We start from the raw sequence: 27,213 nt of genomic DNA on the forward strand, positions 1-27,213 counted from the left end.
AGCAAAACACTTTCTCCATGCTTTAAATCACGCTGTTCGAGGCATCAAAATCATATCTAATGGCATTCTTTAAAAAAAACCAACAAAAACAAAAACAAAACTCAATGTATTTAAAAGTTAAACATTCCCAGGCTTATGCTTCCTGTAGACTTTGTTAGTTGAGGCTTATTCTCCATAGATAAAAGTTTTTATCAAACTGTCCATCCTGATTGTTTGTTTATTTTTAGGTGGTTTATATGTCACTGGATTTGTACATATCTGAAAGCAGTCTTGTAATTGGTACATTCCCAATGGTTTTTTTGAAAAATACTTCTTCTATTGTAGATGGACTAATTGAACGTAAAGCTGGCAAAAGCAATAGGAGCTTTCCAAAACGGCAGGGTTGTGTGGGGTACCTAGAATGTGAAAAGACAAGGAATGTTACTGGGGTGCCATATATTTTTCCAAGCTCCAGAATCACTCACCTGAATGAGAAACAAAACCAAAATTCAGCAAATCGGAGGGGCTTGGGGTCTTCTTTGTCAGTAAACATGTTGACTTTAATGGGAATGCTCATAGTAATAAAATAGGCACACTTTGGACCAATGCTGCTACATGTTGATCTTTGGCCATTTTACTTGATCTCTCAGATGAATAACTTACAGAAGGCAAATTCTGCCCTGACTTACATCTTGAATTGGGTGTAACTCAGAAGAATTTGCCTCATGTTAAATAAAGTATGTTTATTAGATTGCGAGTTACATCTACCCAGTATGCTGTACTAGTCACCTTGCAGATGTTTGAGTGCAGTGTCACTTTTAGTAATTGACATTTTGAGTAGAAATTTTGAGTAAGAAGCAATGTTTCCTTCCCTCTGGAAATATACATCTGTAAAAGGCTATTTTCCACACTCCTTACCTAAATAGTTCTTCACAATTTTTAAAGATAAAATGTTATGGGCCTGATTCTGATCCTGTTGATGCTTATTTTCCCCCAGTGTAACTCTGCTGACTTTAGAGGCATTTTTCTGGAACTGGCACAGTTGTAACAGGACACTCAGACCCACAACCAGAAACATTTGGAGCCTGATTCTCCAAACTTCTATCACTTCCACTAATGTAAGTTAGGAGCCACCTCACTTAACTCAAAGGACTTGCACTAGGCAAAGCTGGAGTGAGAGCAGACTCAGGCTTCTGCCTTCATGTGATGCCACATTAAAGAAAAAGAAAAAAATTTTAATCCGAATTCTGTTGAAGTTAATCAGGAGTTTTGTCACTAACGTCCATGGGGCTAAGAATACACCTTTAATATTTCCAACTCTTTTATGCAATTATATCGATAGGCGATGAAAATTTCTAAGTGGTTGCAAGGCTACTGTATTGACAAAAGAAGGGCGAGTGTCATCAAACATGGTCAATAATATTTTTGCATGCCCATTTTTCCAGACCAGTGGCATAGACTATGATATGCCTGAAACAGGGCTTGGGGGAAACTAACACTGTTCTTAATCGCTGGAGTTATATAGACTGTGAGATTTATTTATAGTGTATATAGCCATTCACTGCTCTTTTCTCTTCTGGGAGCAGAGCTAACTGGTCCACTTCTGTAGAAATACCCAGGGGAAAGTACTACCCATCTAGTCTGTAGTATTGCCTTGGCCCTCATTTTGACAGAAAGCCTCTCTTTGCTGCTCCGCTGCTCAGAGCCTTTTTGTTTAGCTCAGAAACAGGGATCACTCTGGAACCATGAGACTCTAGATCCCAGTTCATGCCTCCTCCCACAACCCATGTGTTGGTTCTAGCGGGGCCGGATTCATTTCTTGTGTCAGTGTAAATCACTAACATAAGCAGTGCTAAACTGGTGTAAAGCCAGTATAACTTCCACAGCATATTTACCTGTGGGAAAGCTGCTGAGTTTGAAAAGAGGACCGTGCCACGTAAAGTAGCTGCTTCCTTTCTTCTCCTCCCACTGGCTGGCCATGTAACTCTAACACCCCTGAACTCCAATGGCACACTGTTCATGTGACAGGGCGTCAGTGGGGGTGGGGAGACATGTCACACAGTTGCCACTCTTTCCTTTTTACTATGTACTGGACACCACTGGCTGGTAGTGTTTGCTCCCATCTGCAGTGAGGGATAGCATTTATATTCTAAACTCAGGACATCAAAGGTTTCAGACAGTGAGCAGGTAATTTTTTAAATATGTTCTTAGGTTTGCAAAATATTTGCAGTCAGGGCGGTGGAATTTCCATCTAGGCTATAACTGGGCTTGACAGAATTCAATTTCAATTGATTAATGTTTATTTGTAAGCATTTCTTTAGTTCTATATATTTATTTAAATTTTCCCAGTTTCATGAAATAATGAGAAGAGTATGGTCAATCTGCTAAGTAAACTTCCCCAAGTCGAACTCTGCTAAGTTTTCAAGCAGCTTTGTTCCTACTTTGCCAATCTATAACTTTTATTTATTATTAATTGAAATATTTTTCATCAGTTTATATTTACAGTGAAATGGATCTTTACCAACATTTATTTTGATTAAAAAACCTAATCCTTTTAAGGCTAATCAGAACTGTACTTAGTGCTGGGGGAGTGGCAGATTTCCTTAGGACTAAATTGTCATCTTGATTCACAGTTGTAGCTCTCACATTTTTGAAATACATCCTGAACTTGGGATTTTATTTTATTCCGTAGAAGTTCTTATACTGTGCTCATCACCATTGTATTTAAGCATCTTGAGCAGTGTGACTAATGTCTGTCATAGGATGCATCTATTCTCTCATCTTCTCACATGAGCAGGAATGTTTTCAATGGCGTGTTTTGTTTTGGATTTTATTTTTAAGTGATATTAACATCCCACACAGAGAAGCATGTTGCTTTATGTTTATATTACAGAAGGCCAGGTCAAAGAAATGTGCCTTGTGCATAGAGTGGAAGGCAGTGAGATTTGTGAGAGTCCTCAGTTCTTGGGAAAGTTCATACCACAGTTTTGGGTTGGCCTGGAAGAAAATCCTGTCCCTCACATAGACAGGCTTCACTCTGACTGTACAGAGTTCCACTGTACCAGAGGAGAAAGTTGTTATTGGAAAAAGTCGCTTACAAAATGGATTGGCTCAAAAATAATTAGAAGGTAGGGTTTGGCTTTGTTTAGGCTAAGTATACAGGAGTATGGGAAATCAGATTTTAGTGGGATCAAGTTGGGAAAATTGAAGCCAGCGAGGACACAATCCAGGGTTATGAGGTGGCTATGTTTTGGATAGAACTGGTTTCTGAATGAGGAATGTTTTAAGAATGAGGAATGTTAAACTCAAGTGCTATGTACGTTGGTAACACAGAGAGAACATTGGTGCAAATGTTAATTTCAATAGTGTGTAATATGAAGAGCCAATGTAGAGGTGATGGAAATACAGCTCTGGTAGGGATATGTTTAATGTTGTTAGTATTGCATGGGCTATAAAAGCAATAGACTTTTAAATTGGCTGGAGTGCCAATTAACATAAAAAGGGAATGCTTAGGTTACAGAATTATAAGGCTGTACTTTATGTAGTTGTCAGTGGACTTATCATCCACTGATATAACATTCCATCTTTGAATGCGAGTATAATTGTAGCACTGTGTGATGAATTGTATGCCTGTCTGCTTAACTAATCAATTTTCTTTTAAATAAAGTTTGGTTCAATCATTCAAAGTGTCATCCCGACTCCTCTATTTAATTAAATTGTCTGTAAGTGATCTTGCTGCTAGAACCTGAAAACTAAGTTTGGCTTATTATATTCTAGCTTTAACGATTTAACGTTAACTGGCAATGGTTAAAATTCAAGGTTCCAAAAGTGAAAGGAAGCCCAGGTTGATAGCACTGAGTTTAAATGTTGCCCCTCTTCAGAACAGGTGTTTAGGAAGAGGCATTTTAGTGACACTGAGGGAAGCAAGGGCTCCATTCCAGAGGTTGGGAGGAGCAGGGCAGTAGCCATGCATACTGGGACACTGCTTGCTCTTTATCCTGTTCCCCTGACTATCAGGGAGCGAGAGGAAAGTGCACAGCTTATGTGCCTTCCTCTGGCTCCTGGCTGGTAAGGGGAAGGGCAGAGAAGTACATCACTCCTGTGTACTTTCCCCACACTCCATGCTAGGGGAAGGGGAAGAGGAGCAAGCAGGGTCTGGCTGCTGCCCCCGGTCTTGAAGAATTGCCATGAGAGGGAAGTACATCAGATCTATGAGACTGCGCAGAATCAAGCTAAAGAGTTTAACTAATGTTGCAGGCAGACAGTTTGGAAAGAAAAGAAGAAGATAGGTGACAAGAAAGAATGGGTGAATGAAAATTTAGAGACCATTCTTTTGATTGCACCTCACTGTCCACTATGGAACCCTGAGGAGGCCCTCTTCTCCCCCAGCCTTGTACCCCTACTCAAATCACCCCTGGCTCCAGGCTGTACGTTATAGCCAATTTCTTTCCAGCTAAGGACTGGACAGGTTACCTTTCAGAGCACATCACCACAGCATTTGAAATGACTGAAGGAGTCACTACTGAATGAGACCCAAAGCTCTCTTTTCTCTTCATGTGTCTCCCTTCCTGCACACCCAATTGTCTGAGTTGCTTTGGCACTAACCCTAAGCTGGAGGAGTTTTGGAAAGTATTCAAAGCATGGTGCTGTAAACTGGCACATTAACACAACTGCTCCCATAGTGAGGCTTTGTCTACACTCACAGGAAGATCAACAATGAGGAGATTGAACCCCCAGGGATAGATTTAGTGGGTCTAGTAAAGACGCTCTAAATAGAGAACCGATGGCTCTCTCGACTCCAGCACTCCACTGGAATGAGAAGTGTAATGGGAGTCGACAGGAGAGCTTCTCCCATTGACCCCCTCACCCCAGCGGGGACACCACAGTTAACTCTGTCTAAGGTATATCAACTCAGCTACACTATTCATGTAGCTAGAGTTGTGTACCCTGGTTCAACATTGTCCCTTAGCATAGACCTGGCCTGAGAATGGCTGTGGTTTTGTACATACTGCATTTCATGCATTCCCCATTTGACCCTGGTAAATTTCACAAGGTGGCAACTACAGCTTTTATGGTTGGTACAAAGGGTTCTCTATCTCAGAGGTTTTATACTGAACGGGACTGCAACGACATTTTCGTTATATATTATCATTCTGGGTGAGAGGGCACTCAGCTAGGAGTCTGGGGTTCTCTATTTTCTGCTCTGCCATGACTCACACTATAGGTCTTGCATAAGTCACTCCCTAAGTTTCCTTATTTGAAAAATGGAACAACCCAGTACAAGATTTTTTGATTCTAAAATGTAAAGTATTGTAGGTGATTGATTGATTTATTTATTATAGTCAAATATTCAAAATATCTAGTTTTCTGAATATATTATGTTCATTTTCAGGGATCACATATCACAGGAAAACTCCTTCTCTTTTTCATTTCCCACTTAGCTGATTAAAGTCCATGTCTCCCATTTCATTTGGATAACCCAAATACTGTAGGCACACGGTCCCTGTGAACCTGAGATGAAATCTTGGCTCCACTGAAGTCAAGGAACATTTCGCCATTGGCTTCACTGAGGTTAGGATTTCACCCAGAGTGTCTGGAAAAAAGTATTCAAAGAAAACGTTAGTCACCTGGTGTGGATGTAACTGTTCAGAGTGAGTTGAGCTTCATCTTGAAGAGCTGCGATGGCGGCAGCATTTCGAAAACTCCTCAGTTCGGAACCACTGTGTGTGGGCACTGGAAAGCAGATCAGTAACTCGTGAGGTGGACTCTTATCTTAAGAGGGTCAAAATAATTAACTAAAAATGAACCTTTATTTTTACGATCCATTTGTATTATGTTGTGTCACTGCCCGTTAGAATTCAGCCGCTGAAAACCTGTTAGTTGATGTAATCGCATCTCTGTTTTAAGGTTAGACTTTGAAGGGTCTAACCAATGAAACGGTGAGTTGCCAGAGACCAAAAACAAGAGATGATTTCTTGCTTACCAGCTTTAAAAGTGACAATGCATTTAAGACAGGCAAATTCAGTAGCATCTAGCCGAAGTTGTCTAAATCTAGCTACAACCTCCTGCAGAGCCTGTATTTCTGAAATAATTTTATTCAGCTTCTGAGAATCTGTATTGTCACCATTCATGCCTAGAAGAGAAAGATATGAAAAAATATTCCATATTAAGGCATTTGCATTAATTTATATTGATTTCTGACAAAACTCTCTGTATCAATATCCATTCAATTGTCACTTTTAGATATCTGATTCCATGTAAACTGACTATATTGTATGAAAGTTAATACAAAATCTTCCCTTGGATGATAACAAACACAGTAATTTGCATTTAAATGACAATGCAAGCAGTCATGAATACAACAAAACAACATTATTTGCATTTAAATATAGATTTATAAATGACAGGTATGCTCTATTGTTCAGTGGGAATTTGTTATTCTTTACATGTTGTTCTTTTTTCACTAAAGTATTTTTATGGTAATTTCTATAACAAAGTCATTAAATTGTGCAATTCTTACCAGACACAGCCAGTAGAGTGTTAGCGTCAACTGGAATGGCCCATTGTGCTATTCCTAGAACAAACAGTTCTCTCCAAGCATCTTCCAAAAGCATCAGCTGTCATACAATAGATATACAATATAACATAGTGTATAATTTATAGATTTATAAACATTTTCAATATGTAGATTTCTGTTATTTTAAAAACTTTAAAATGTCTGCCTTTTTCCCCCTTTGAATATTTTAGCTCTTTATTTTTGGATAAGGTATCTCTGGATAATAATATTACATTGAAGGGACATTCTTACTGTTAATTATTTGTATTGGTGTAGGTGTAGGATCTAGCATCCCCACCACACTCAGGACCCATTGTGCCAGGTGCTGTACAAATACAGAGAGAGAGAGAGGTGGTCCCTCTGCCCCCAAAAGCTTAAACTCTGCATAAAGATCTACTCATATTTTTCAAAAGCAACCTTGCTCAAAAAGCGTTCTGTTCTCCTATGTATCTATAGCTACCTTTAGTGTCAATAGTCATGTGTTCTGAGAGCAGAATGGCTGCCTACCAGTTTCTTTAATCATTTCTACTTTGAGACGTTTTTACCCTGCAAACACATGATCTGTGAAATGAAATGCAGATTACTACATGGTGGCCTGAACTTACGCCACTTGATGGAGAGGCCAAAGCACTATCACAGAATGACAGTCCTCTGATTTACATTTAATCAGCTTTTAGTTAAAGAAATCTGTAGTCCATTAAAGACAATACCAAGGTATGTTAAAATGGCACTTATTTTCCCACTTTTGTTGAAAGCAACACTTGAAATTTGAACACTGACAAATCAAACCCCCAGAATGTCATTGAATTTTAGGGAAGTTCAAATTCAGATCCAAACATCTTGGATTGTCCCTCTTGAACATCGGACAACCCCCAGGTCCAGTGCCTCTGGAGCTTGGAGCCCCTCTTATTTGGATACAGACATTGCAGCCAATGCTATTGTTTGTGCTCTATAACCTTTCCCTCCAGATCTGGTTTTGTAGAGTTTTTTTCTCCTTGTGAGGGCTGAGTGGCAGACTCTATGCCCAATTCAGTGCTCTGTTTGCACTGAGGTAATCCCATTGATTGAAGTACAAAGATACTGGGAGGCACGAGAGGAAACTCTGGCTCCTTAGGATTTCCAGTGGCAAAACTAGCAAAGATTAATTTAAGTGCACATATTGGTATTTGGCCCCAGTCCACCTCCTTGGCAAGGAAATGGAGGGCCCTATGTTCAGCTGACCATCCTCAGTTCCACAGCATGGTTTGAGGGGCACTTCACAGAAAGTGCACACTGCTGGGACTCCATGACGCTTTCTGGTCCACAACTAGGTGGAAATGACTTTGTGAGGAGAGCAGAACTAGGCTGTGATAGGGTTGCCTGGGGGGCTCAAGGATTGTGATAATACATTGTCCAAAACCCCTGCAAAGAAGGGAGGCCTCACACAAGGGGCTGTGGCTGCCGGTGCCACTCTAAGACTTCAGAAGTAATTGCAAAGAAGCTTCCTTGGAGTTATGCAGTTGGTGGGGAAAGAGAAGTAATGCCATCCTCAAGCCTCAGGATAACGTGCTCTTAGATTTTTCACATTGGTCAAAGATTTTGCAGAGAAAATGCAATGTGGATTTTCAGACTACGGGGTATATTGGGAACCTGGAGAGGTCACATTTTGGAACTACTGAGTTTAGTGAGACCCCCCCTTTGTAGCATGGAAAAATAGAATCCTTTCGGCAGAATTTTGTTTTTTCTTAGATGGGTCAGGGATGCATGTCAGGCACTGAAATCGTCCAACAGTTGGAAATTTCTGATCAAAGTTCTAAATTTTAATGCCCAGTGTTTTTAGCCATATTGGCATTTGAATCTCTCCTGCTCCAATATACCTGTTAGTCTATAAGGTGCCACAGGACTTCTCATTGTGCCTGAAATGAAAATACATATGCCTCTGCTTGTCCATAATATGGGTTTTAATTAATTGTATTGGCTTTTACCATAATCAACTGCCTAGAGACACAAAATTATCTGAAAATCCATATCCATCTTAGATTTGTGGTGAGAGGAACACAAGGTTATTACTCAGTCATTCCTTATGATACTTTATGAAGAACTGCTGTTTAATTAGGAAGTTTGATTTGTCACCATTAGGGGGCTTTTGTAAACCCTTTTTCTCACTTGTTGATGCAGATTCCTGGACGATATCAACACTTTCCCACCGAGCAGTTAAAATCAGAAGACATTAGAAATTCGAGGAATCTTCTCCAAATAACTATGGCTCTCACCATTCCCATGAATATGGCTTTAAAGCCTACAAGTTGGAACAGCTCATGAAGACCTTAATGTGAGCTTATCAATGGCCTTCATTCCTCAAAGGAATTAGAAAATCCCAGTAGCTTTCCTACTTCTGCTTCAGACTCAAGCCCTAAGGCTAACCCACTACTGGTTACATGTGTTTTGTTACCAGAAGGGATTCCACATTTTTTCCAGACAGAGAAGTGACATATAACCATGGAATCATGACATTTTAAGTTTTCTAGTGGTCCACCAAATGGAAGCAGATCATAGGAAAAGATTTTTGACTCTTCAGCTGGATAGCATAGACATGCTGAGACAATTCAGCCATTCACATCTGAGCCATTCTGAAATGAAGCAGAAGCCTAGTACTATTGTAAGGTTCATCCGCCAGACTCTCTAACAATGCAATAAGGCTCTTAAAACAAGTGTTATTTCCTTTGAGAATCTCCTAAGTGCAAGAGGCACTAGAGGAATCAAGACAAGGAGAGGCTCAGCCCACAGTTCCACACCTGTGCCTCTGAATTTTGAGAAAAGTGGATCCAGGTCTGAACTTTACAACCCAGAGCCTTCACCACAAGAGCGGTGAAGCCGATGTTGTTAGACATTTAAAGCAGGTGCAATTAATGCTGCAATTTGCTAATCCCTGACATCTGAAATGAAAGATAAGCATGAAGCTAGTTCATTTAAGGTGACAGGATAAACTGATTTCTGTGAGTGTAATGGAAAACATTCAATAACAGGGAATGTGCATTAGCATTTCTGCCTTATTGACGAGTCTCTCTTTTCAAAGATGTTTACTTCCCCCCCCCTTCCTTCACCCCAGTCTTCCTGGACCAGGGGCGCACAAAGTGGGGGGTAAGAGGCATGAAATTTCATAAGGGGGGCACATCACGATCAGCTGCTGGGTGTCAGGTTCATCCATCTCATTAAAAATGTTAAAATATGTTAGTTTTTATGTGTGCGTATTCACGTTTCTATACCTATGAATAATGCTTTGACATTCTATCTACTTATTTTCTTACACGTGCCAAAAGGTGCTTTTCTTCATATGAAGGTGACTGAAATTTCTGTGAGTTCGGATCCCACTAGACAGGCATGGGGCACGGGGAGTTAACTGCAGAGACGAAAAGTGGGGTCTGACATAAAAAGTTTGCTTGCCCCTGTCCTAGAAGGATGATCTTAAGGAATTTTTACATATTGGAACATATTAAGCCCTGACCTAAGTGGCTACAACTGCTCTTGTCACTAGTCCATGGTTGGATTTGGTCACTGTGGCATTAGGGCAGGGATTTTTTTTCTTTGAAAGCTAGTGCTGTTTCAAAGCAAACCTAGGATGCCTGTGTATGACAGACAATGCGCTCTTGGTCTGATTCTGCAACTCCTTCATAATCCTGATCCAGCTTCCAGAGCCACAGCAGCAACTGTATTTGAAGTAGATGGAAATTACTTGCACTCAGCAGCAGCTGATGACCTGGGCCCACTCCAATTATCTTTCTGTCAGTTGTTTGCTGTTGACCGTTAAGCCTTTGGCTTATGCCAGCTCTGCAGCTCCTCAGCCCCTTCGAGATCCCACTCATTCAGTGGCCCTGAATTTAGATACCTGATTTGGTAGTGACGATACAAAGAGGGAGGTGAATGAGGCCCCATAGAGCTAACCTCACAAAAGGGCTCTCAAAGGCAGAGGCTAGTGCCAGAAAAGGGATCTTTCAAGTAAGTGTCTTTTTGTGCTGCATATGATATGTTTTAGGTAGAAAAGCCTTTTGTCCTAAAAATCATGTTCTCCTAACAATATGCATTTGTTTATGGACTGATGCTTACATACGACAGGCCAAATACTCTGTTTTATTTGGTGACTGTAAGAGTCTAATACAATTAGCATTAATATTTAAGGTAGTACTTTTTCCCTTTCTAGTTATTGTATTGCAAAATTAAACTCATTGAGATACAGACTATTAGATACATTTTGTCACAGGAGCTTTGTGTATTTTTTCCCTTTTATTATTGTCCAGTTAACTTTCAGAACAAATGCATCATATAAACTAGTCTAGTGGTTCCCAACCTTTTCACTATTACGGACTCGCAATCACCTCCCCCACAAACCATTCGTGGGCCCACACCAAAGCCAACTCTATTTTCTATGATCATTTTTATTAATCTTTTATTTTTCACGAACCTCCTGCAATACCCTCATGGACCCCCAGGGGTCTGTGGACCTCAGGCTGGGAGCCACTGAACTAGAGTACGTCCTCCTGATAAAGCTTGTCTGCCCTAGGTGTTAACATCTCCACATTAGAATCTGACAATGGGCCACATCCCCCCCGAGTGATCTGACTTGTTTTTTCTCCTCTCTTGATCTATACTACTGATAATTGGCTATTTCCAAACTGACTGAATAGATCTTGTCAGCTCTGGCCCTCCCTTTTACTGGGACCCCACTCTTTAAATACCCCTCTGAAACCATCCCCCCCGTCCCACTCGTGCATCTGATGAAGCGGGTCTTTGCCCACAAAAGCTTACGCTCCAAAATATCTGTTAGTCTATAAGGTGCCACAGGACTTCTTGCTGTTCTCGAAGATACAGACTAACACGGCTACCTCTCTGATACTTGTCAAAAAGCAAGTCATTCAAAAATTGCTTTAGTTACTTTGGTTCACTCACAAATCACCTGAGGCAAAGGCAAGTTTTACCAAGGGAAACAAGACAAATTAAGGAAGATTTAATGAGGAAAGAAGAAGATCAGGCTGAATTTTGCTCTGGGTTTGATCAGTGTCAATCCGGAGTAACTTAATTGACACCAGTGTGACACAAAGAAGCATTGGGCCAGTGTATTATAGTATGATTAAAAGGTAAAAATGTTTACTGGGAGGGCCCTTTTCATACACAGAGCTCCAAGTGCCCTTCAAAGGGGTATAATTGCCAGAATACACATTTTGCAACTGGAGAAGCTGAGGCAGATCGAGGCTAAATTACTTGCTGCCAAATTCAGACAAAAGGTCAATGGATGAGCCAGAAATAGAACTGGGAAGAGAACTCTCATTCGCAGTGAAGTTAACAGGAGTTTTATCATTGACTTGAATGGGGCCAGGATTCCACCCCCAGTTTCCTGACTTCCTGTCCTGTATTTTGTCCACTGGAACGTGCTTCCTCTCACAATATTTGTCTTATAGCAACACCTATTTCCTATCTGAGTCTCACCTACCCTGCAAAATATCTATTTCAGATGATGAAAATTGCTGTCAGAACAATATATTATTTTAGAGACGGGCTAAATCAAAAACTCCAAAGGCCCATTCCTTTGGAATGCTGAAAAATCTGATCTAGCTCTGAATTCTGTGCACCTTTGTTGCCAAGCTGAGGACAATGGCTCATTGTGCAAGGCTTACCTGATCTTGTAATGATAGAGTGGAAAAGGCTGGAACACTTTTGGCCCATTTGATGCTCATAAAGAGAAGCCTGGCAGCAGATTCACAAACGGATTCAGTGGCCACTTCATAGAGGTACATAGGTGTACCATTGACTTCATGGGGATACTAATAGAAACACGAAAATAAGGAATAATCATTAAAAATGACCAAGCTAGCTGCAGAGCTGAAGATCAGAAGGGACCACCACATCATGTCGCCTGATATTCTGCATATCCTAGGACACTCCCTGCTCCCCCACTAAATCCAGCAACTACAATGAGACTAAAGTACCATAGCACACAGGAAACAAGACTATTACATGCCACAGACAGGCAACAGCATTGACTGAGATGGAGCAGGGGATGCTGCAAGGGAAGGGAAATGATTAAGTAAGATATCCTCAGCTAAGCCTGGTAAGTGACAAAAATGTATATGTCGCGAGGAAGGCAAGGCCCCTCCCCAGTGTCACTGCCATTCTAGTCTGCCCGACTTACAAAGCTTCCTTCCCAACCCTACATACAGAGATCTGTTAGACCCTCAGCTTATGAGCAAGAACCAGTCAGCCAAGAGCTTAAAGAATACTCTTTGCCACCTCAGAACCTTGGTCCACCCCATCTATTGCCCCATCTCCAGCTGTGGCCAGCTCTGATGCTTCAGAGGCAGGAGATAAAAACAAACAATAAGATAAATCGAAACCAGCCAAACAGACTGCAGTCTACACTGGAGAGGAAGGGGAGAGGGCCAGTCCCCTCCTGCCCCTGCAGGTGGCTGGCTGAAACCCTGAAAAAAAATGTCAGGAGCAAAAATGACAAGTTAGCCCCTGCCTGCTGCCCCCTGACCTCTCTGCATTTTTCACCTCACGTAAGTTTGTACTTTAAAATCATTCCTGCAGACAGATGCCAGAAGTGATCCATCCTCCACCCATTGACATCAACAGCAAATCTTCCACTGGCTCCAGTGGACCCTTTATAAAGTAAGCTATTTGTTTGGTCAACATTGGGATGGCTGGGACCACACAGGATAGGTTCACAGTGTGGCAGAATTAAAGTCTAACAGTAAAAATACCTACAAACAATGTGGTTTGATGGCTGGTCCCTACCTGACTCCTTTCTTCAGATTTCTCAGCTTTCACAGCAGAGACGTATATGTTTCAATCAACCTTATATTTTGTCTGATTCAGCAGTCTAGCCCTCATCTGCTTAGCCTTAGACACATGCTTAAGTCCCACTGGAGCTAAACACGTGCTTACGTGGTTTGCAGAACTCAGAGACTATAATGAACTATTTCTAAATAGATATGCTTTAAAAACATTGAATTTATGTTTACTAAAATACAACTATAATTTTTGCAAGCATGTTCACAGTGGGTTTCACAGAGCTATAGACCATGTTGATTTATAACAATTAATTTCCTGTATATGCTAAATACAAATGTGCTTATGAATATTTTGGAAACTAAAACATGACACTGTTTCAGTTATCAGTTTAAATAACTCCAAAGGAAGCCTCATCCCCCAAATTTATAACAGTGATTTCCTATTCTGCTTATTAAATGCCAAAGCTGATAGATGAGCTAGACACACGTAGGTATTTGAATGAACTGTACGAATTTGTTCGGTGCATCATTGGCTTCGTCATTAGAGAGCTGGGCCTTTTACTGTCCAGAAGGTCAGCAATTCTCCAATCTTGGCTCATTTTAATAATACTCTGTTTAAGACTGAAGTGTGTCAGTTGGTGGGGTGGGCTGCAGGTGGCAGTATTTATGAACTGTTCCACCTTCCATATGTCATTGCAGGGAATGCATATTTGTACGTACACCACAGATGTTCGCAAGTGGTGTGTGTTTATGTCTCAAATCCATTTAGCTCCACATCGTGAGGATGCCTTTAACCTGCCAACAATCGGTCTTTGACTCTGCACCAAAATAATCTTTGAAATATTGAGCAGCCAATCATAAAGTTCTTAGACAAACAAAATTCACCTTCAAATCAACAGGAGATTTTTATATTTCATAGTATCAGGTCCAGGTTTATACACTATCATTTATATACTACGAAAATTACTGGATCTCACAACCCCTCCAGAGACAATTAACGACCCAGCTACAAAACAAGCCTTTCCAGGCCCAGGTTTCAGGTCCTTTGCTTTTTGCCAGACTCTCTGAACTCTGTCTCTGCATCCCGATGACACCTGAGAAAGGGAGCTGACCTTTGGAGTCGGTTGTGCTAGTCCCACCAGCGCCTGCCTTTCCGGGGTGGCAGACACAGCCGCCAGCTCTAGATTGTGAGGTTCCAGCTGGGTGACAGCTGTAAAGAAGGCTGGAGCTGGTAAAGCTGCCGAAGGAAAGTGAGGGGTAGCTCCATTCTCTTCCTTGTGTCCTCTGAAATACAGCGCTACTTGCTTCCTGATGGTGGATGTCCTTGGGCCTCTTTCGTGTTGCACAGCTGGGAGAAAAGGGCTCATTTAGTGACTGCATGCCCCGCTTGTGGCCTGACCCCAAAGCCCATTGACATCACAGGCACAAGACACGCCCCCCCCCATTAACTGCAAAGAGCGTCACAATGGCCCTGCACTCTCCAGCATTTTTTACCGTTACCTGCACACCAACGTGCCTGATGTAGCACGATACCAACCACTGGCTTTCAGTGTCTGATATTAAGTGGTTAAATGCAGCATAAACCACCACAGGAGGATTCCTTCCCTCAAACCAGTGAAACCAGCTCCTTGGAAGTTTGTGTGGATTTCACTCAGAGGCCTAACAGCCATCTCCTCCGCAGGGTGACCTTGCTGAAGGAGGGATGCCCTAGCCCGGGGTTTCTTTCCCAGCTATTGGTGGTTGAGGATTGTTGTGGGGTTCTTTTCAGATTAGTGTAAAAACTGGTTAATGGGTCATATTATGCTGAGGAGCAAATGAGTTGGATGCTGAAGTCCTGTTTTATTAGGTCACAATATGCCATGAGGTCAGTTGCAAGTATCTGAGTTAGTCTGTATCGGCAAAAACAAGGAGAAGTCCTCTGGCACCTTACAGATGAATGGATAGTTTGGAGCATAAGATTTTGTGAGTGTCTTTGCCCATGAAAATTTATGCTCCAAAAATTCTGTTAGTCTATAAGGTGTCACTTCACCTGGTTTTGAGGTTGGTTGTGTGATTCCCCAGAAAGTGGCTAAAATACAGGGTCTGTTTTGTAATCTGGACTGAGCCAGGCATTAGCCCTGAGGGCAGTATTAAGGGGTAGGTCAGGGGAGGAGGGGTTAGGTCTCCCGCTAGGAAATCTGCGGCTCTCCTGTCAGCAACGGGGTTGCCAGTATTGGCTGGCTGTATTCCTGGTGACTTCAACCCATGACATAATGTTCAATTACAGATTAGAACATAAGAACATAAGAATGGCCATACTGGGTCAGACCAAAGGTCCATCCAGCCCAGCATCCCATCTGCCGACGGTGGCCAATGCCAGGTGCCCCAGAGAAGGAGAACATAAGACAATGATCAAGTGATTTATCTCCTGCCATCCATCTCTTGCCCCTGTTCTGAAGGCTAGGGGCACCATACTTTATCCCTGGCTAATAGCCATTTATGGACCTAACCTGCAAAAATTTATCAAGCTCTTTTTTAAACCCTAATAGAGTCCTGGCCTTCACAGCCTCCTCGGGCAAGGAGTTCCACAGGTTGACTGTGCGCTGTGTGAAGAAAAATTTCCTTTTATTAGTTTTGAACCTACTACCCATCAATTTCATTTGGTGTCCCCTAGTTCTTGTATTATGGGAAAAGGTAAATAATTTTTCTATATTCACTTTCTCCACACCATTCATGATTTTATATACCTCTATCATATCGCCCCTCAATCGCCTCTTTTCCAAACTGAAAAGTCCCAGTCTCTCTAGCCTCTCCCCATATGGGACCCGTTCCAAGCCCCTAATCATCTTAGTTGCCCTTTTCTGAACCTTTTCTAATGCCAATATATCTTTTTTGAGGTGAGGAGACCACATCTGCACGCAGTACTCAAGATGTGGGCGTACCATAGTTTTATATAGGGGAAGTATGATATCTTTTGTCTTATTATCGATCCCTTTTTTAATAATTCCTAACATCCTATTTGCCTTACTAACTGCCGCTGCACACTGCGTGGATGTCTTCAGAGAACTATCCGCTATAATTCCAAGATCCCTTTCCTGATCTGTCATAGCTAAATTTGACCCCATCGTGTAGTAAGTGTAATTTGGGTTATTTTTTCGAACATGCATTACCTTACACTTACCCACATTAAATTTCATTTGCCATTTTGCTGCCCAATCACTCAGTTTGCTGAGATCTTTTTGTAGTTCTTCACAATCCCTTTTAGTTTTGACTGTCCTGAACAACTTGGTGTCATCTGCAAACTTGGCCACCTCACTGCTTACCTCATTTTCTAGATCATTGATGAACGAGTTGAACAGGATCGGTCCCAGGACTGACCCCTGGGGAACACCACTAGTTACCCTCCTCCATTGTGAAAATTTACCATTTATTCCCACCCTTTGTTTTCTGTCTTTTAACCAATTCCCGATCCATGAAAGGATCTTTCCTCCTATCCCATGACCACCTAATTTACATAAAAGCCTTTGGTGTGGGACCGTGTCAAAGGCTTTCTGGAAATCTAGGTATATTATGTCCACTGGGTGCCCCTTGTCTGCATGTTTATTAACCCCTTCAAAGAATTCTAATAGATTAGTTAGACACGACTTCCCTCTGCAGAAACCATGCTGACTTTTGCCCAACAATTCGTGCTCTTCTACGTGCCTTGCAATTTTATTCTTTACTAGTGTTTCTACTAATTTGCCTGGTACTGATGTTAAACTTATCGGTCTATAATTGCCAGGGTCTCCTCTAGAGCCTTTTTTAAATATTGGCGTTATATTGGTCGTCTTCCAGTCATTTGGTACCAAAGTGGATTTAAAGGATAGGTTACAAACCACTGTTAATAACTCCGCAATTTCACATTTGAGTTCTTTCAGAACCCTTGGGTGAATGCCGTCTGGTCCTGGAGACTTGTTACTATTCAGCTTATCAATTAACTCCAAAACCTCCTCTAATGTCACTTCAATCTGAGTGAGTTCCTCAGATTTGTCACCTAAAAAGGCTGGCTCAAATTTAGGAACCTCTGTAACATCCTCAGCCGTGAAGACTGAAGCAAAGAAATCATTTAATCGCTCCGCAATGGCACTGTCTTCCTTGATCGCTCCTTTTATATCTTTATCGTCCAAGGGCCCCACTGCTTTTTTAGCGGGCTTCCTGCTTCTAATGTATTTAAAAAACATTTTACTATTGTTTTTTGAATTTTTGGCTAGCTGTTCCTCAAAATCTTTTTTGGCTTTTCTTACTACATTATGACACTTAATTTGGGAGTGTTTATGTTCCTTTCTATTTTCCTCACTAGGATTTGACTTCCACTTTTTAAAAGCTGCCCTTTTCTCTCTCACTGATGATTCAGTGCTGTTCAGCTAACTCTGGCAGGCATTAAAAGCTGGCCAAGAGAAGGGCAAACAAACTTAATTCAGAATTATGATGGTCAACCATCAAGCCTGGATATGAATTTCCACCTAATAAGGCACTTGGAGCGTTTGACTGATGCACCTGTTTACTGGTCTCCATGGGCTTGAAATGGGATTCCTGCTGAGAAGATTGCTACTCATAACTGTAGCAAGTACCTCAGGAAGGGTAGCTATGAGGCTCTGGCCCGTATAGGACCACTATAATAATAATAGTAATAATAATACTAAATGGAGATATACATCTCACAGAACTGGAAGGGACCTTGGGGTGGGGGGTCACTGAATCCAGTCCCCTGCCCTCTTGACAGGACCAAACACCATCCCTTGTTTTAAAAATATCTATTTGCCACAGATTCCTAAATGACTGCCTCAAGGATTGAATTCACAGCCCTGGGTTAAACAAGCTAATGCACAAACCACTGACAAAACAAAAAGCAGTCAAGTAGCACTTTAAAGACTAGCAAAATGGTTTATTAGGTGAGCTTTCGTGGGACAGACCCACTTCTTCAGACCATAGCCAGACCACAACAGACTCAATATTTAAGGCACAGAGAACCAAAAACAGTAAGCAAGGAGGACAAATCAGAAAAAGATAATCAAGGTGAGCAAATCAGAGAGTGGAGGGGTGGGGGGGAAGGTCAAGAATTAGACTGAGCCAAGTATGCAGACGAGCCCCTACAGTGACTACGATATCGTGATGGGAACTTTCTGAGTCACTATAGGGGCTCGTCTGCATACTTGGCTCAGTCTAATTCTTGACCTTCCCCCCCACCCCTCCACTCTCTGATTTGCTCACCTTGATTATCTTTTTCTGATTTGTCCTCCTTGCTTACTGTTTTTGGTTCTCTGTGCCTTAAATATTGAGTCTGTTCTGGTCTGGCTATGGTCTGAAGAAGTGGGTCTGTCCCACGAAAGCTCACCTAATAAACTATTTTGCTAGTCTTTAAAGTGCTACTTGACTGCTTTTTGTTTTGATAGTGTATAGACTAGCACGGCTTCCTCTCTGTTACTACAAACCACTGAGCTACCCCTCTCCTGTTTACAAGTACTGGCAAAAGTTCCTGGGCTGAAACTCTGGCCCCATGCAGGGCAGTCGGAGTTTTGCCCAGGACTTTCCTTTTCTTTTAATCCAAATGCATGCACAGGTGTATTGGGCATGGCAGGCCTGAGAGGCTTGCACAGGAGTATATCAGCTGAATGCCAAGCAAGGCTGGCTGCTCCTGGGGCATGACGCTAAAAGCTGGCCCTTGTTTCAGACTACTCTTTCTTTCACACGGATGGTGTGTGCCTCCTGTTGTTTACTGTTCAGACACCGAGGGGAAACCTCACAGTGCCCAGTTTTCTGGGCCCTGCGAGGGCTCCTGGCTTCCCCCCAAGGGACTTCCCTGAGTAGTTTGTTTGATTCTTAATGCTAATATTAATAGAGGTGGGAAAAGGACCCAAAAAGTGCCAAGTAAAAGTGCAGCTGCTTTCACTTCTGGGTACTTGGGCACAATAAAGAGGTGATCTGTGTGTTGGGGTGGATGCCTGCCAAGTGTGTGTGTACTTTCACTCAAGTAGTTTTCCAGGGAGACACCAGTGACTTGTACTTCAGCACCCCTCAGCCCCCAAAGCAGCGGTAATTTTGCTCCTGTAACTTTTTGGGTTCTTTCCCCACCTCTGATTATTAATAGCGGCCTGTCGGAAAGCTCAGGTGAGGGGCTAATTTGGACAGCCAGGTTCTCAGTTCCCCGAACTCTGCAGGGGAGCGGCACGGCTCCCTGGGCCTTGAATAAAGTGGGGTTTTGCCCAGTGCCTACCTCTCAGGAAGTTGTGCTAGAGCTGCTGCCCTTTTATGGCCCGACTGAGGCGTCAAAACCAGGGACTGGGTTGTATGGAACCTGACCTGCCTGCGCTGGAATACCTGGGAGCACCCGGCTGCTCTGAGCTTTGGCTGCCCCACAGAAACCCGGCAGCCCCGTGCCAAGCGTTGGAGCAGGCGGAAGTGGGGCAAACCCCAGCCTGGCTAGCTCGGCTAGGTGCGCTGCCTGGGGCTGGAAGACCCTCACCCTGGCTCGGTTCACTGCTGGAGCGGCTGCGCGGGAGAACGCTGCGGGCAGCTGGCGGGACATCCTGGGGGCGGGCTCCAGGCGCCTGCCTGCCCGCCCTCTCGGGCCCCGCTACAGCCCCGGGGGAAGGGAAGGGAAGGGAAGGGGGGCGCCTTTACCGTCTTTGTTCATGTTGACCTCCAGGCATTTCTTCAGCCGACACGCCCTGCACTGGTTCCTGTGCGTCTTGTCCACCGGGCACCCGCCCTGGAAGAGAGCAACGCCTTTCCTTACCGGCTCCGCCGTCGCGGCTGCCTGGGCCGGCCTAGGAGCCGGCGGGGCGATCGTGCCAAGGCCCTGCCCGGCGGAGCAGCCCCCGCAGCCGGCGGGAGTCCTGCCTTTCACCCCACGCCGCCGCCAGCCCCTGCCTCGGGCACCCGCGCGGGGCAGGCCCGAGCAAATCGCCCGGCGTGGGTCTGGAGTGGGCCGAGGGGCGCCAAGCACTGGGCTTGGCCTGGCCGGGAAGCAGTGGGGGCGCCCCCGGGAGCTCGGGCTGCGCCGAAGGGAGTCCCCGCGCGTGGACTCCCCCGTGGGCGGCTCTACCCAGGCGCAGGGGAGGGCTGCAGGGCGCAGCCCAGGGGAAATCCGCACAGCAGAGTCCGGTCCAGGCCCCTCGGGGGGAACCCGAGCGGCTCCGCAGTGACCTGCGGGGGAGTTACCGCCAGCGCCCGGCGCGGCGGGGCCACCGGGGCGAGTCCAGGGAACAGGGGTTGGCCCCCGCGGAGTGAGCGGGCAGGTGGCGCCGGGCAGACCCGTTTCAGCACCTCAGACAGCTCCCCACCCCCAGCGGCTCCAGCTGCTCCCCGGGCCGGCGGGCGCCGGGAGCCCCTGTGCAAAGGGGAGCGCGGCCACCACGGCCCCGGGCCCAGCGGAGCGGGCACATCTGGCTCGGGGCAAACCGCAGCGGGGGGCGCGGGGAGATCCCGGCCAGGGCTGGTGACAGGCGGCGGGAAGCGGCCCCGGGGCGGGGCACACGCCAGCTGCGCTCTGCTCCTGCAGCCCGGCACCCCAGAGGGGTGACGCGCTCACCCCCCGCTGCCCCTTCCCCGGCGGGGCGAGCGCGGCGCTAAGCCCGGCCCCCGGCCCCCCGGCGAGCCAGCCCCTTCTCAGGCGGGCGGAGGCCGGGAGGAGGAGCCCAGCGGCGCTGGGGTGACTGGCTGGGGGACACCGCAGCCCGCACGGGCGGGTGTCGGGGGTCAGGGCGCTCGGGCCCGGCTGCCGAGCTCTCCCGGGCTCCCTCCCACGCCCGGGTGACTTGTGGCTCCCGCCGCGCCCCGCTGATGCGGTGTGAAGTGTCCTCCGGGGGTGCCGTGCAGATCCCCGGGGGGCGAGCTCTGAGTGTGGTGGGGGCGGGTGACACGAGCTGGCCCCCGCCCCAGCTAGATAGCCGCGTGCTGGCGGCTCGCTGCTTCCCGGCCCGCCTGGCACAAGGCCTGGGGCAGGGCAGGGCCGCGCGCGGGGGCCCCCAGCGGAGCTGCGGAGCGCGGGGCGAAGGAGTGAGCGGCCAGCCCGGGGGACCCCCTTCAGCCTCCGGGCGGGACGGGAACAGGCCTCCCGCTGCGGCCGCCCAGCACCGCACGCCGCAGCCGGCTGCTCCCGGGGGGGCCCAGGCGGGCCAGGCGAGCTCGATCAGCCCGACTTCTGCGGGGGCGAGGGGCAAGCGCGGGGGCTCCGCCGCCCCCCCTCGCCTGGCCAGCTCGGCGCTTTCCCCAGCAGAGGCGGCGTGAGTCGGGGCAGCCAGCGGAGCGGGGCTGGGATATTTGCTGCCGTGTTTCCCAGCGAGCTGGGCGAGGAGAGGGGCGGCGGGGACGGCCGCCTTGGCTGGCCTGGAGCCCGGCAGCGACCCCGCTCGCCCCCGGCCCCCAGCTGCCCTGGAGGTGTAGTTGGGGCGCCGCCGCAGGGGAGGCAGACACCGAACGGGCGTCGATCGCTCTCATGGCCCGGCCCGGTCAGAGCCTCGCCCCCGAGCGGGGTGTGTCTGCCCCCCGGCTGCAGGGCGGGGCGGTAGCCAGGACACAGGGCGCCCGGAGCCCGCACTCGGAGCTCCCCTCCGCCGGGGTCACTGGAGCGCCCGGCGAGGAGCGCGTGGCCCGGCCGCTGCTGCGGCCAGTTTGTGCCTGCACCCCCCGGGCACCGAGCCGGGTAGGAGGCGCGCTCCTGGGACGGGGGAGTGGCGCTGGAAGCCCGCCCAGCAACGCTAGCGGTGCGCATTGTGCTGAGCGCCGCGGCCCACCGCAATTTACTCTCCCCTTGCTGGGAGGGATCAGACTCCTGGGCCAGGAAATCCGCTGGGCCTCTGCAGCGGCCGGCGCAGCTCCGAGCGGGGCAGGCGGTCCTTCCTGACCCCCGCCGGCCGCGGCTCTGCCCTGAAGCATGAGCGTGGAGTTTGCTTTGCTGCCTAACTCCCCCCAGCAAGGGGGCTCCTGTCCTCGCCCGACGCGTGCGCGGAGGGAGCTTACCTCCAACGCCGGCTCAAATGTAGCGGGGCCGCTTAAAATCCACCACCGCCAAATCCCGCCCCATCCCGCCGCGCGGCCCCTCTCCAGGCGGCAGCGACCCGGCGCGGCAGGATGCGCGTTGGGTTTCGGCCGGAGAAGGGGCCGCTGCGGAGCGAGGGTGCGGGCGAGGGTTGGCTGGAGGGGGCGGAGAAGCGAGCCGGTGCTCTCACCGCTACCTGATTTCCCGATTTGCAGACGTAGGTCCTGTTCCTCCGGATGCTCCGTTTGAAAAACCCCGAGCAGCCGTCGCAGGCGTACACCCCATAGTGCTTGCCGGAGCTGCGGTCCCCGCACACTTTGCAGGGGATATCTAAAATGCGACCTGCAAAAGCAAAGGGGCGGGGGGGAGGAGAGACTGAAATAAGCAACGCGGCCCCTGCGGGGCCAGCCGCGGCGCTGCCCTCGGAGCAAACGAAGTGGTTTTTTAGCCGCCCTTCCCTGCCCTGCGCCAGCGTCAGCGCCAGCGCCCCTGTGTCCAGCGGCAGCTCCTCCTGCCCCTCGCCTGGGGCGGCCGGCACCTCGCGGGGAAGGAAGGAGCTCAGCGGCGGCGAGCGGGCGGGGAGCAGGGAGCCGCCAGCCACCAAAGCAGCTGCCGGAGGGGTTGTTCCCGCCACTCCCTCGGCTGGGGGCCGCATCCCCAGCGGCTGAACGCAACTTTCCGCCTCCACGTGGGCAGAGAGCGGCCTGCCCGCCTGGCACCCCAGTCACCGGCCGGGCCATGCACTGGGCAGCGGCCAGCCATCCCCGAGCGCTCGTGTCCTAAGCTAAGGAGGGAAACGCTCGGTCCTCGGGGTGCCCCGGGCCTGCTTGGCTTGTGTGAGGCTTCGGGTAGCGCGGCTCTCCCGCTAAGACCGGTTCACTCCTGGGGAAGGGATCGGTCTGTCCCTGGCACGAAGTGCACACCGGCGGAATGCTGCTTCCTTCTCAGCGACTTCTGCTGGCACTGCCAGCAGCCGCGTGAGTCGGGAGCTGCGAGAAACAGCCACGAGTCCCGTGGGCCCCGGCCGCTCTTTGGGAGCCTAACTTCTTGTTGGAATTGCAAATGCACCGAAAGGGACGTTTATCGAGATTAGCAGCGCTTCAAAGACTAACAAAACGATTTCCTCGGGGATGAGCTTTCGTGGGCCACAGCCACTTCTTCCGATCTGTGGTCTGCCCCGCGAACGCTCGTCCCCGAGGAAATCATTTTGTTAGTCTTTAAAGTGCTACATCCCTGCGGCTTTGTTTGGTTGGAATATAGACTAACACCGCTACCTCTCTGCTCCTATTTCTGGAGATCATTAACCCAGTTCCCAAGAACATACAACAAAACCCTACTGGCGCTTGCTCCTCCTTCCCCCGCCTTTCCTTCCTTTTCCCTTTCCTCTTTTCCTTTCCTTTCCTCTTTTCCTTTCCTTTCCTCTCTTTTTCTTTCCTTTTCCTTCCTTTTTCTTCTCCTTTCCTTTCCTTTTCGTCTCCATCACTTCGAACCTTCTTTTTACGCCCCCAGAATAACTCAAGTTACAGGTGCTTGGGTAGGGAAAACCTGGCCGATGCGGTTTGTGGCCATTTGCTTTGCTTTGCATTCACAGTCAGAATGTCTTCAGTGCGGGGCGGCAGGGGTGGAAGAAGGATGGGGGAGGGGGCGGGAAGCTGGTTTCAGAGGAGCTTCTCCTGCCCCCTGGAGAATGCAGGAGCTCGGGATGCTTTCAGACGGGTCTATCCGGAGACCTTCGAACAATGCCTCCGGGCAGACACTAGGGACGTTAGATAAAGTGTTAACTTAATGATTTCCCCCATTGAAACTCGTCTGACTGCCTCCAATCAGCACAAGCTGCCAGCTTCTCCCCTAAATGAATCTCGACAGCTGCTATATACAACACGGCTAGAGGAATGGGGATTAGGTTAGGCCGGGGGGAGGGGCTGCGGCGGGAGGGCAGAGGGCTTAAAGAATAGAAAACTTTTACGCAATTAATAACGAGGCCAGCTAAGAGCCCCCCGCCCCCCAGCCGCTCCCCCGAAAGCCCCTCACGTAGGCTGCCGCTCTGGATCCACAGGTAGGAGGGATGGGGGAGAAGGGATGATTTCTGAGGTTGGGTAATTACAAGCCCTCCTTGCCACCTGCCGATTGGGTCACCAGTGACCCGTCAAAAAGGGTAGCATGGGAATTCGGATATCACACAAAGCCAACCGGGGCGAGCGCTCGACTCCCCCGCCCCCCTCAGCTGCGGCATCCACACACCCACCCACACAGCCGGCGGGTGAGGACAAGGCAGGGAAATTGCCCATGCAACTGGGCCAGCCCCTTCCAAGGAACGTCCCGCTGGAGTTTGATTTCAGCCATGCAGATCCGACACTCTCTGCCCCCGGCCGGAGCTTGCGGCTCGTCGCAGCTTCCCAGCGCGGGGAAACCCGACCTTTGTTTTCCAGCCACGCCGGGCAATCTTCAGCCCCGCTTTCGGGCCGGGCAGCGCAGGGGTGACGGGAAGGGGCGCGCAGGGGCCGCTCCCGGGTTCCCAGCCGCCAGCAGCATTGGCCCGGGTGCCAAATCGGGGGGGGACTTCTCAGTAGTGTGGGAAAATCGTTCCCCTAAGGCGCGCGTGGCGCCCGCCGGTTCATTTCACCCGCTCGGGAGAGGCCAGGAAAGTGGTTCAGAGCATGGGCAGGGGAAGGCTTCCGCCGCCGGCCCGCAGCTAGGAAGGCAGGGAGGCCGAGTGCCGCTGGGCTGGGAGCAATTCCTGTCCAAGGCGATACGGTCGAGGTCTGCTAGCCGGTCCCCCGCTGCCCGGGCGCCAAACGTTCTCCCGCGCCCCCTCCGGGCACTCGTGCAACCACCTAGCGCGACTTTCCTGCGACTGATCAACATCCTGGGGGGCCTCAGCCGCCCGGGCTGGAGAGGCCGCAGCGGTGGCGGACGGGGCTGTTGTCAGGAGCAAACTCTTGGGCGGAAGCGCCAGCGAGGCGGGGGGGACGGAGCCCGGGCCGGGGGAGCAGCGGGCTGGAAGCGCTCCCGCGCAAGGAGGGGCGCTGCGCTTGGCAGGGCCGGGGCGCCGCTGGGAACGTCCCGCGACGGGGCTGCCGCAGCTCGGCGCAGGTCAGAAGCGCTTCGATTCCTGCAATCGCCGGCAGAGGCTGCTGGAAGAGGCCGGGCCGGGCTGGGGCTCCCAGGCGGGGAGCGCCTTTCCCAGCGCCGCGCCGGGCCCAGCAGAGCAGCCACCGCAGAAAGCACCTGGCGCCTCCGTCGCCCCGATCGGGCCCAGCCCGCGGTCCGCTGGCGGGGCGCTCGGGAGCTCTCGGCAGCCCGCAGCCGGTTCTCTCCCGGGTACCTTCTGCCAGGACAGGCGCGGGGCACAGCTCGGCTCCGGGAGCAAGTGGAGGGAGGTGCTGCCCCGGGAGACCCCGCCAGCCCGCCGCCCCCCTCCCCGGCAGCGGCCGGGGCAGCTCCTGAAACCGCCCGCCCGCGCTTCTCTGCTGACAACCCGCACCGCGCGGGCATGCAGCGCCCCAGGCCCCCCGCGCCCTGCTCTGCCCTCCGCCCGGCCGAGGCAACCAGGCGCCTTTCAATCCCGCCTGGCTCCCGGCACGGGCCGAGCCGGGCCCGGGAGTTCCCAGGGGCGATGGGGAGACAGCAGCAGCCGGGAGCCGCCTTTGAACGCGCTCCGGGAACTGCCGAGCCAGGAGTGCGGGCGAGAAGGGGCAGCGGCAGCCGCTCGGGGTGCCCTGGCCCCGCGAGGTTTTCTGTCTCCTCGAGGGGACCGAGGGACACTGCCCCCCCCCGGCTGGTTTCTGCCCCCCGGCCCCTTTCGGGTTAGCCTCAGCTGCACGCGCCCTGCGGCTCCTGCCTTCGCTCCTCTGCCGCCCCGCGCCCCAGGGCTGCGCCAGCTCTGCCAACTCGGCCCCGGACACCTCCGCCATTATTTTTGCTGGGCTTTCGTGAGCGCCGCGTCCTCCTCCTGAGACGGGGCAGCGCCCGCAGGAGGCCCCCCCAGCACCAGCCAGAAATCAACGCCCCCAGCTCGCCTCCGCCCGGGAAACCCGGGCAGCCAAGGCCGCCTTCGCTGGGGCAACAGCGGCCACACGTCCCCGCAAGAAGGGCCGGGGATCCAGCGGGGCCAGCGGCTTCTCCCCGCGTGGGCTCAGCTCCAGGGGACAAAGGAAGAGTGGGTGTGGGTGTGAGTGTGAGTGTGAGTGTGAGTGGGTGTGTAAGGGAATAAGAGAGGCTCGGAGCAAAGCTGCGCTGCCCCACCGGTGTGTGCTAGGTGGACTTGCCGGGCTGCGGCGGCCGCAGCTCGGGACACAGGCTCACCTGCACACCCCCAGCTCAGGCTCCGGCGGGAGCTACCCTGCGACCCCGCTCCCCCCAGTGCTCCGGCACAGCAAGGGGCAGAGCCGGCCCGTCGCTGCCTGGCACGGCGGGGTTTTCCCCTCCCGGTGCGGGCTGTGCTCGCGCCGCGCGCTCCCCCCGCAGCCGGCCCGGCGGAGCGACCAGGCGGCCTTTAAATTCCCGGGCTCCGCGGGGCGCGGGTTTGCCGCGAAGCGGTCGCTGCTCGCCCCTCCGCGGGGCTGTGCGCTGGGATTGCACGCGGGGCGCGCAGCGCTGCTCTGCCGCCCGCCGAGCTGAGTCCCAGGCCCGCAGCAGAAGGGCGCGGCGGCCCCCCGGGGAGCAGCAGGCGGCAGCGCCTTCGGGCAGCCACACACCCAGCCCCGGGCGCCGCCCCACGCGTGATCCCCTCCCGGCGGGCTGCAACCCGCGCTCGCCGCGCCCGCAGCCTCCGGCTTCCAGCCCCGGCCTGCCCCGGCCCCCGGGGCCGGGCTGCGCGCTCCCCGCCGCTGGCTTGGGCCGAAGCCCCGGGCTCGGCTGGCTCCTCGGCCCCTGCCCCGCGGTTACCCACTTGTTGATCCCGCCGGCTTGCTCAT

The 27,213-nt window shown here is 49.9% G+C and overlaps 1 protein-coding gene across 1 annotated transcript; it reads right to left on the reverse strand.

The window, feature by feature from the left end:
* Positions 1-232: 232 nt before the first annotated feature.
* NR2E1 (nuclear receptor subfamily 2 group E member 1) lies at positions 233-27,213 on the reverse strand. Its single transcript, XM_074988830.1, has 9 exons — positions 27,189-27,213; positions 22,494-22,639; positions 19,939-20,026; positions 14,412-14,647; positions 12,184-12,330; positions 6,500-6,596; positions 5,963-6,112; positions 5,607-5,712; positions 233-395 (listed from the first exon to the last, which is right to left on the reverse strand). Exons 1-9 carry the CDS (start codon positions 27,211-27,213, stop codon positions 233-235), a joined length of 1,158 nt encoding a protein of 385 aa, XP_074844931.1.

The sequence above is a fragment of the Carettochelys insculpta genome, chromosome 3, assembly GCF_033958435.1.
Source record: "Carettochelys insculpta isolate YL-2023 chromosome 3, ASM3395843v1, whole genome shotgun sequence".
In the NCBI taxonomy this organism is placed as follows: domain Eukaryota; kingdom Metazoa; phylum Chordata; order Testudines; family Carettochelyidae; genus Carettochelys; species Carettochelys insculpta.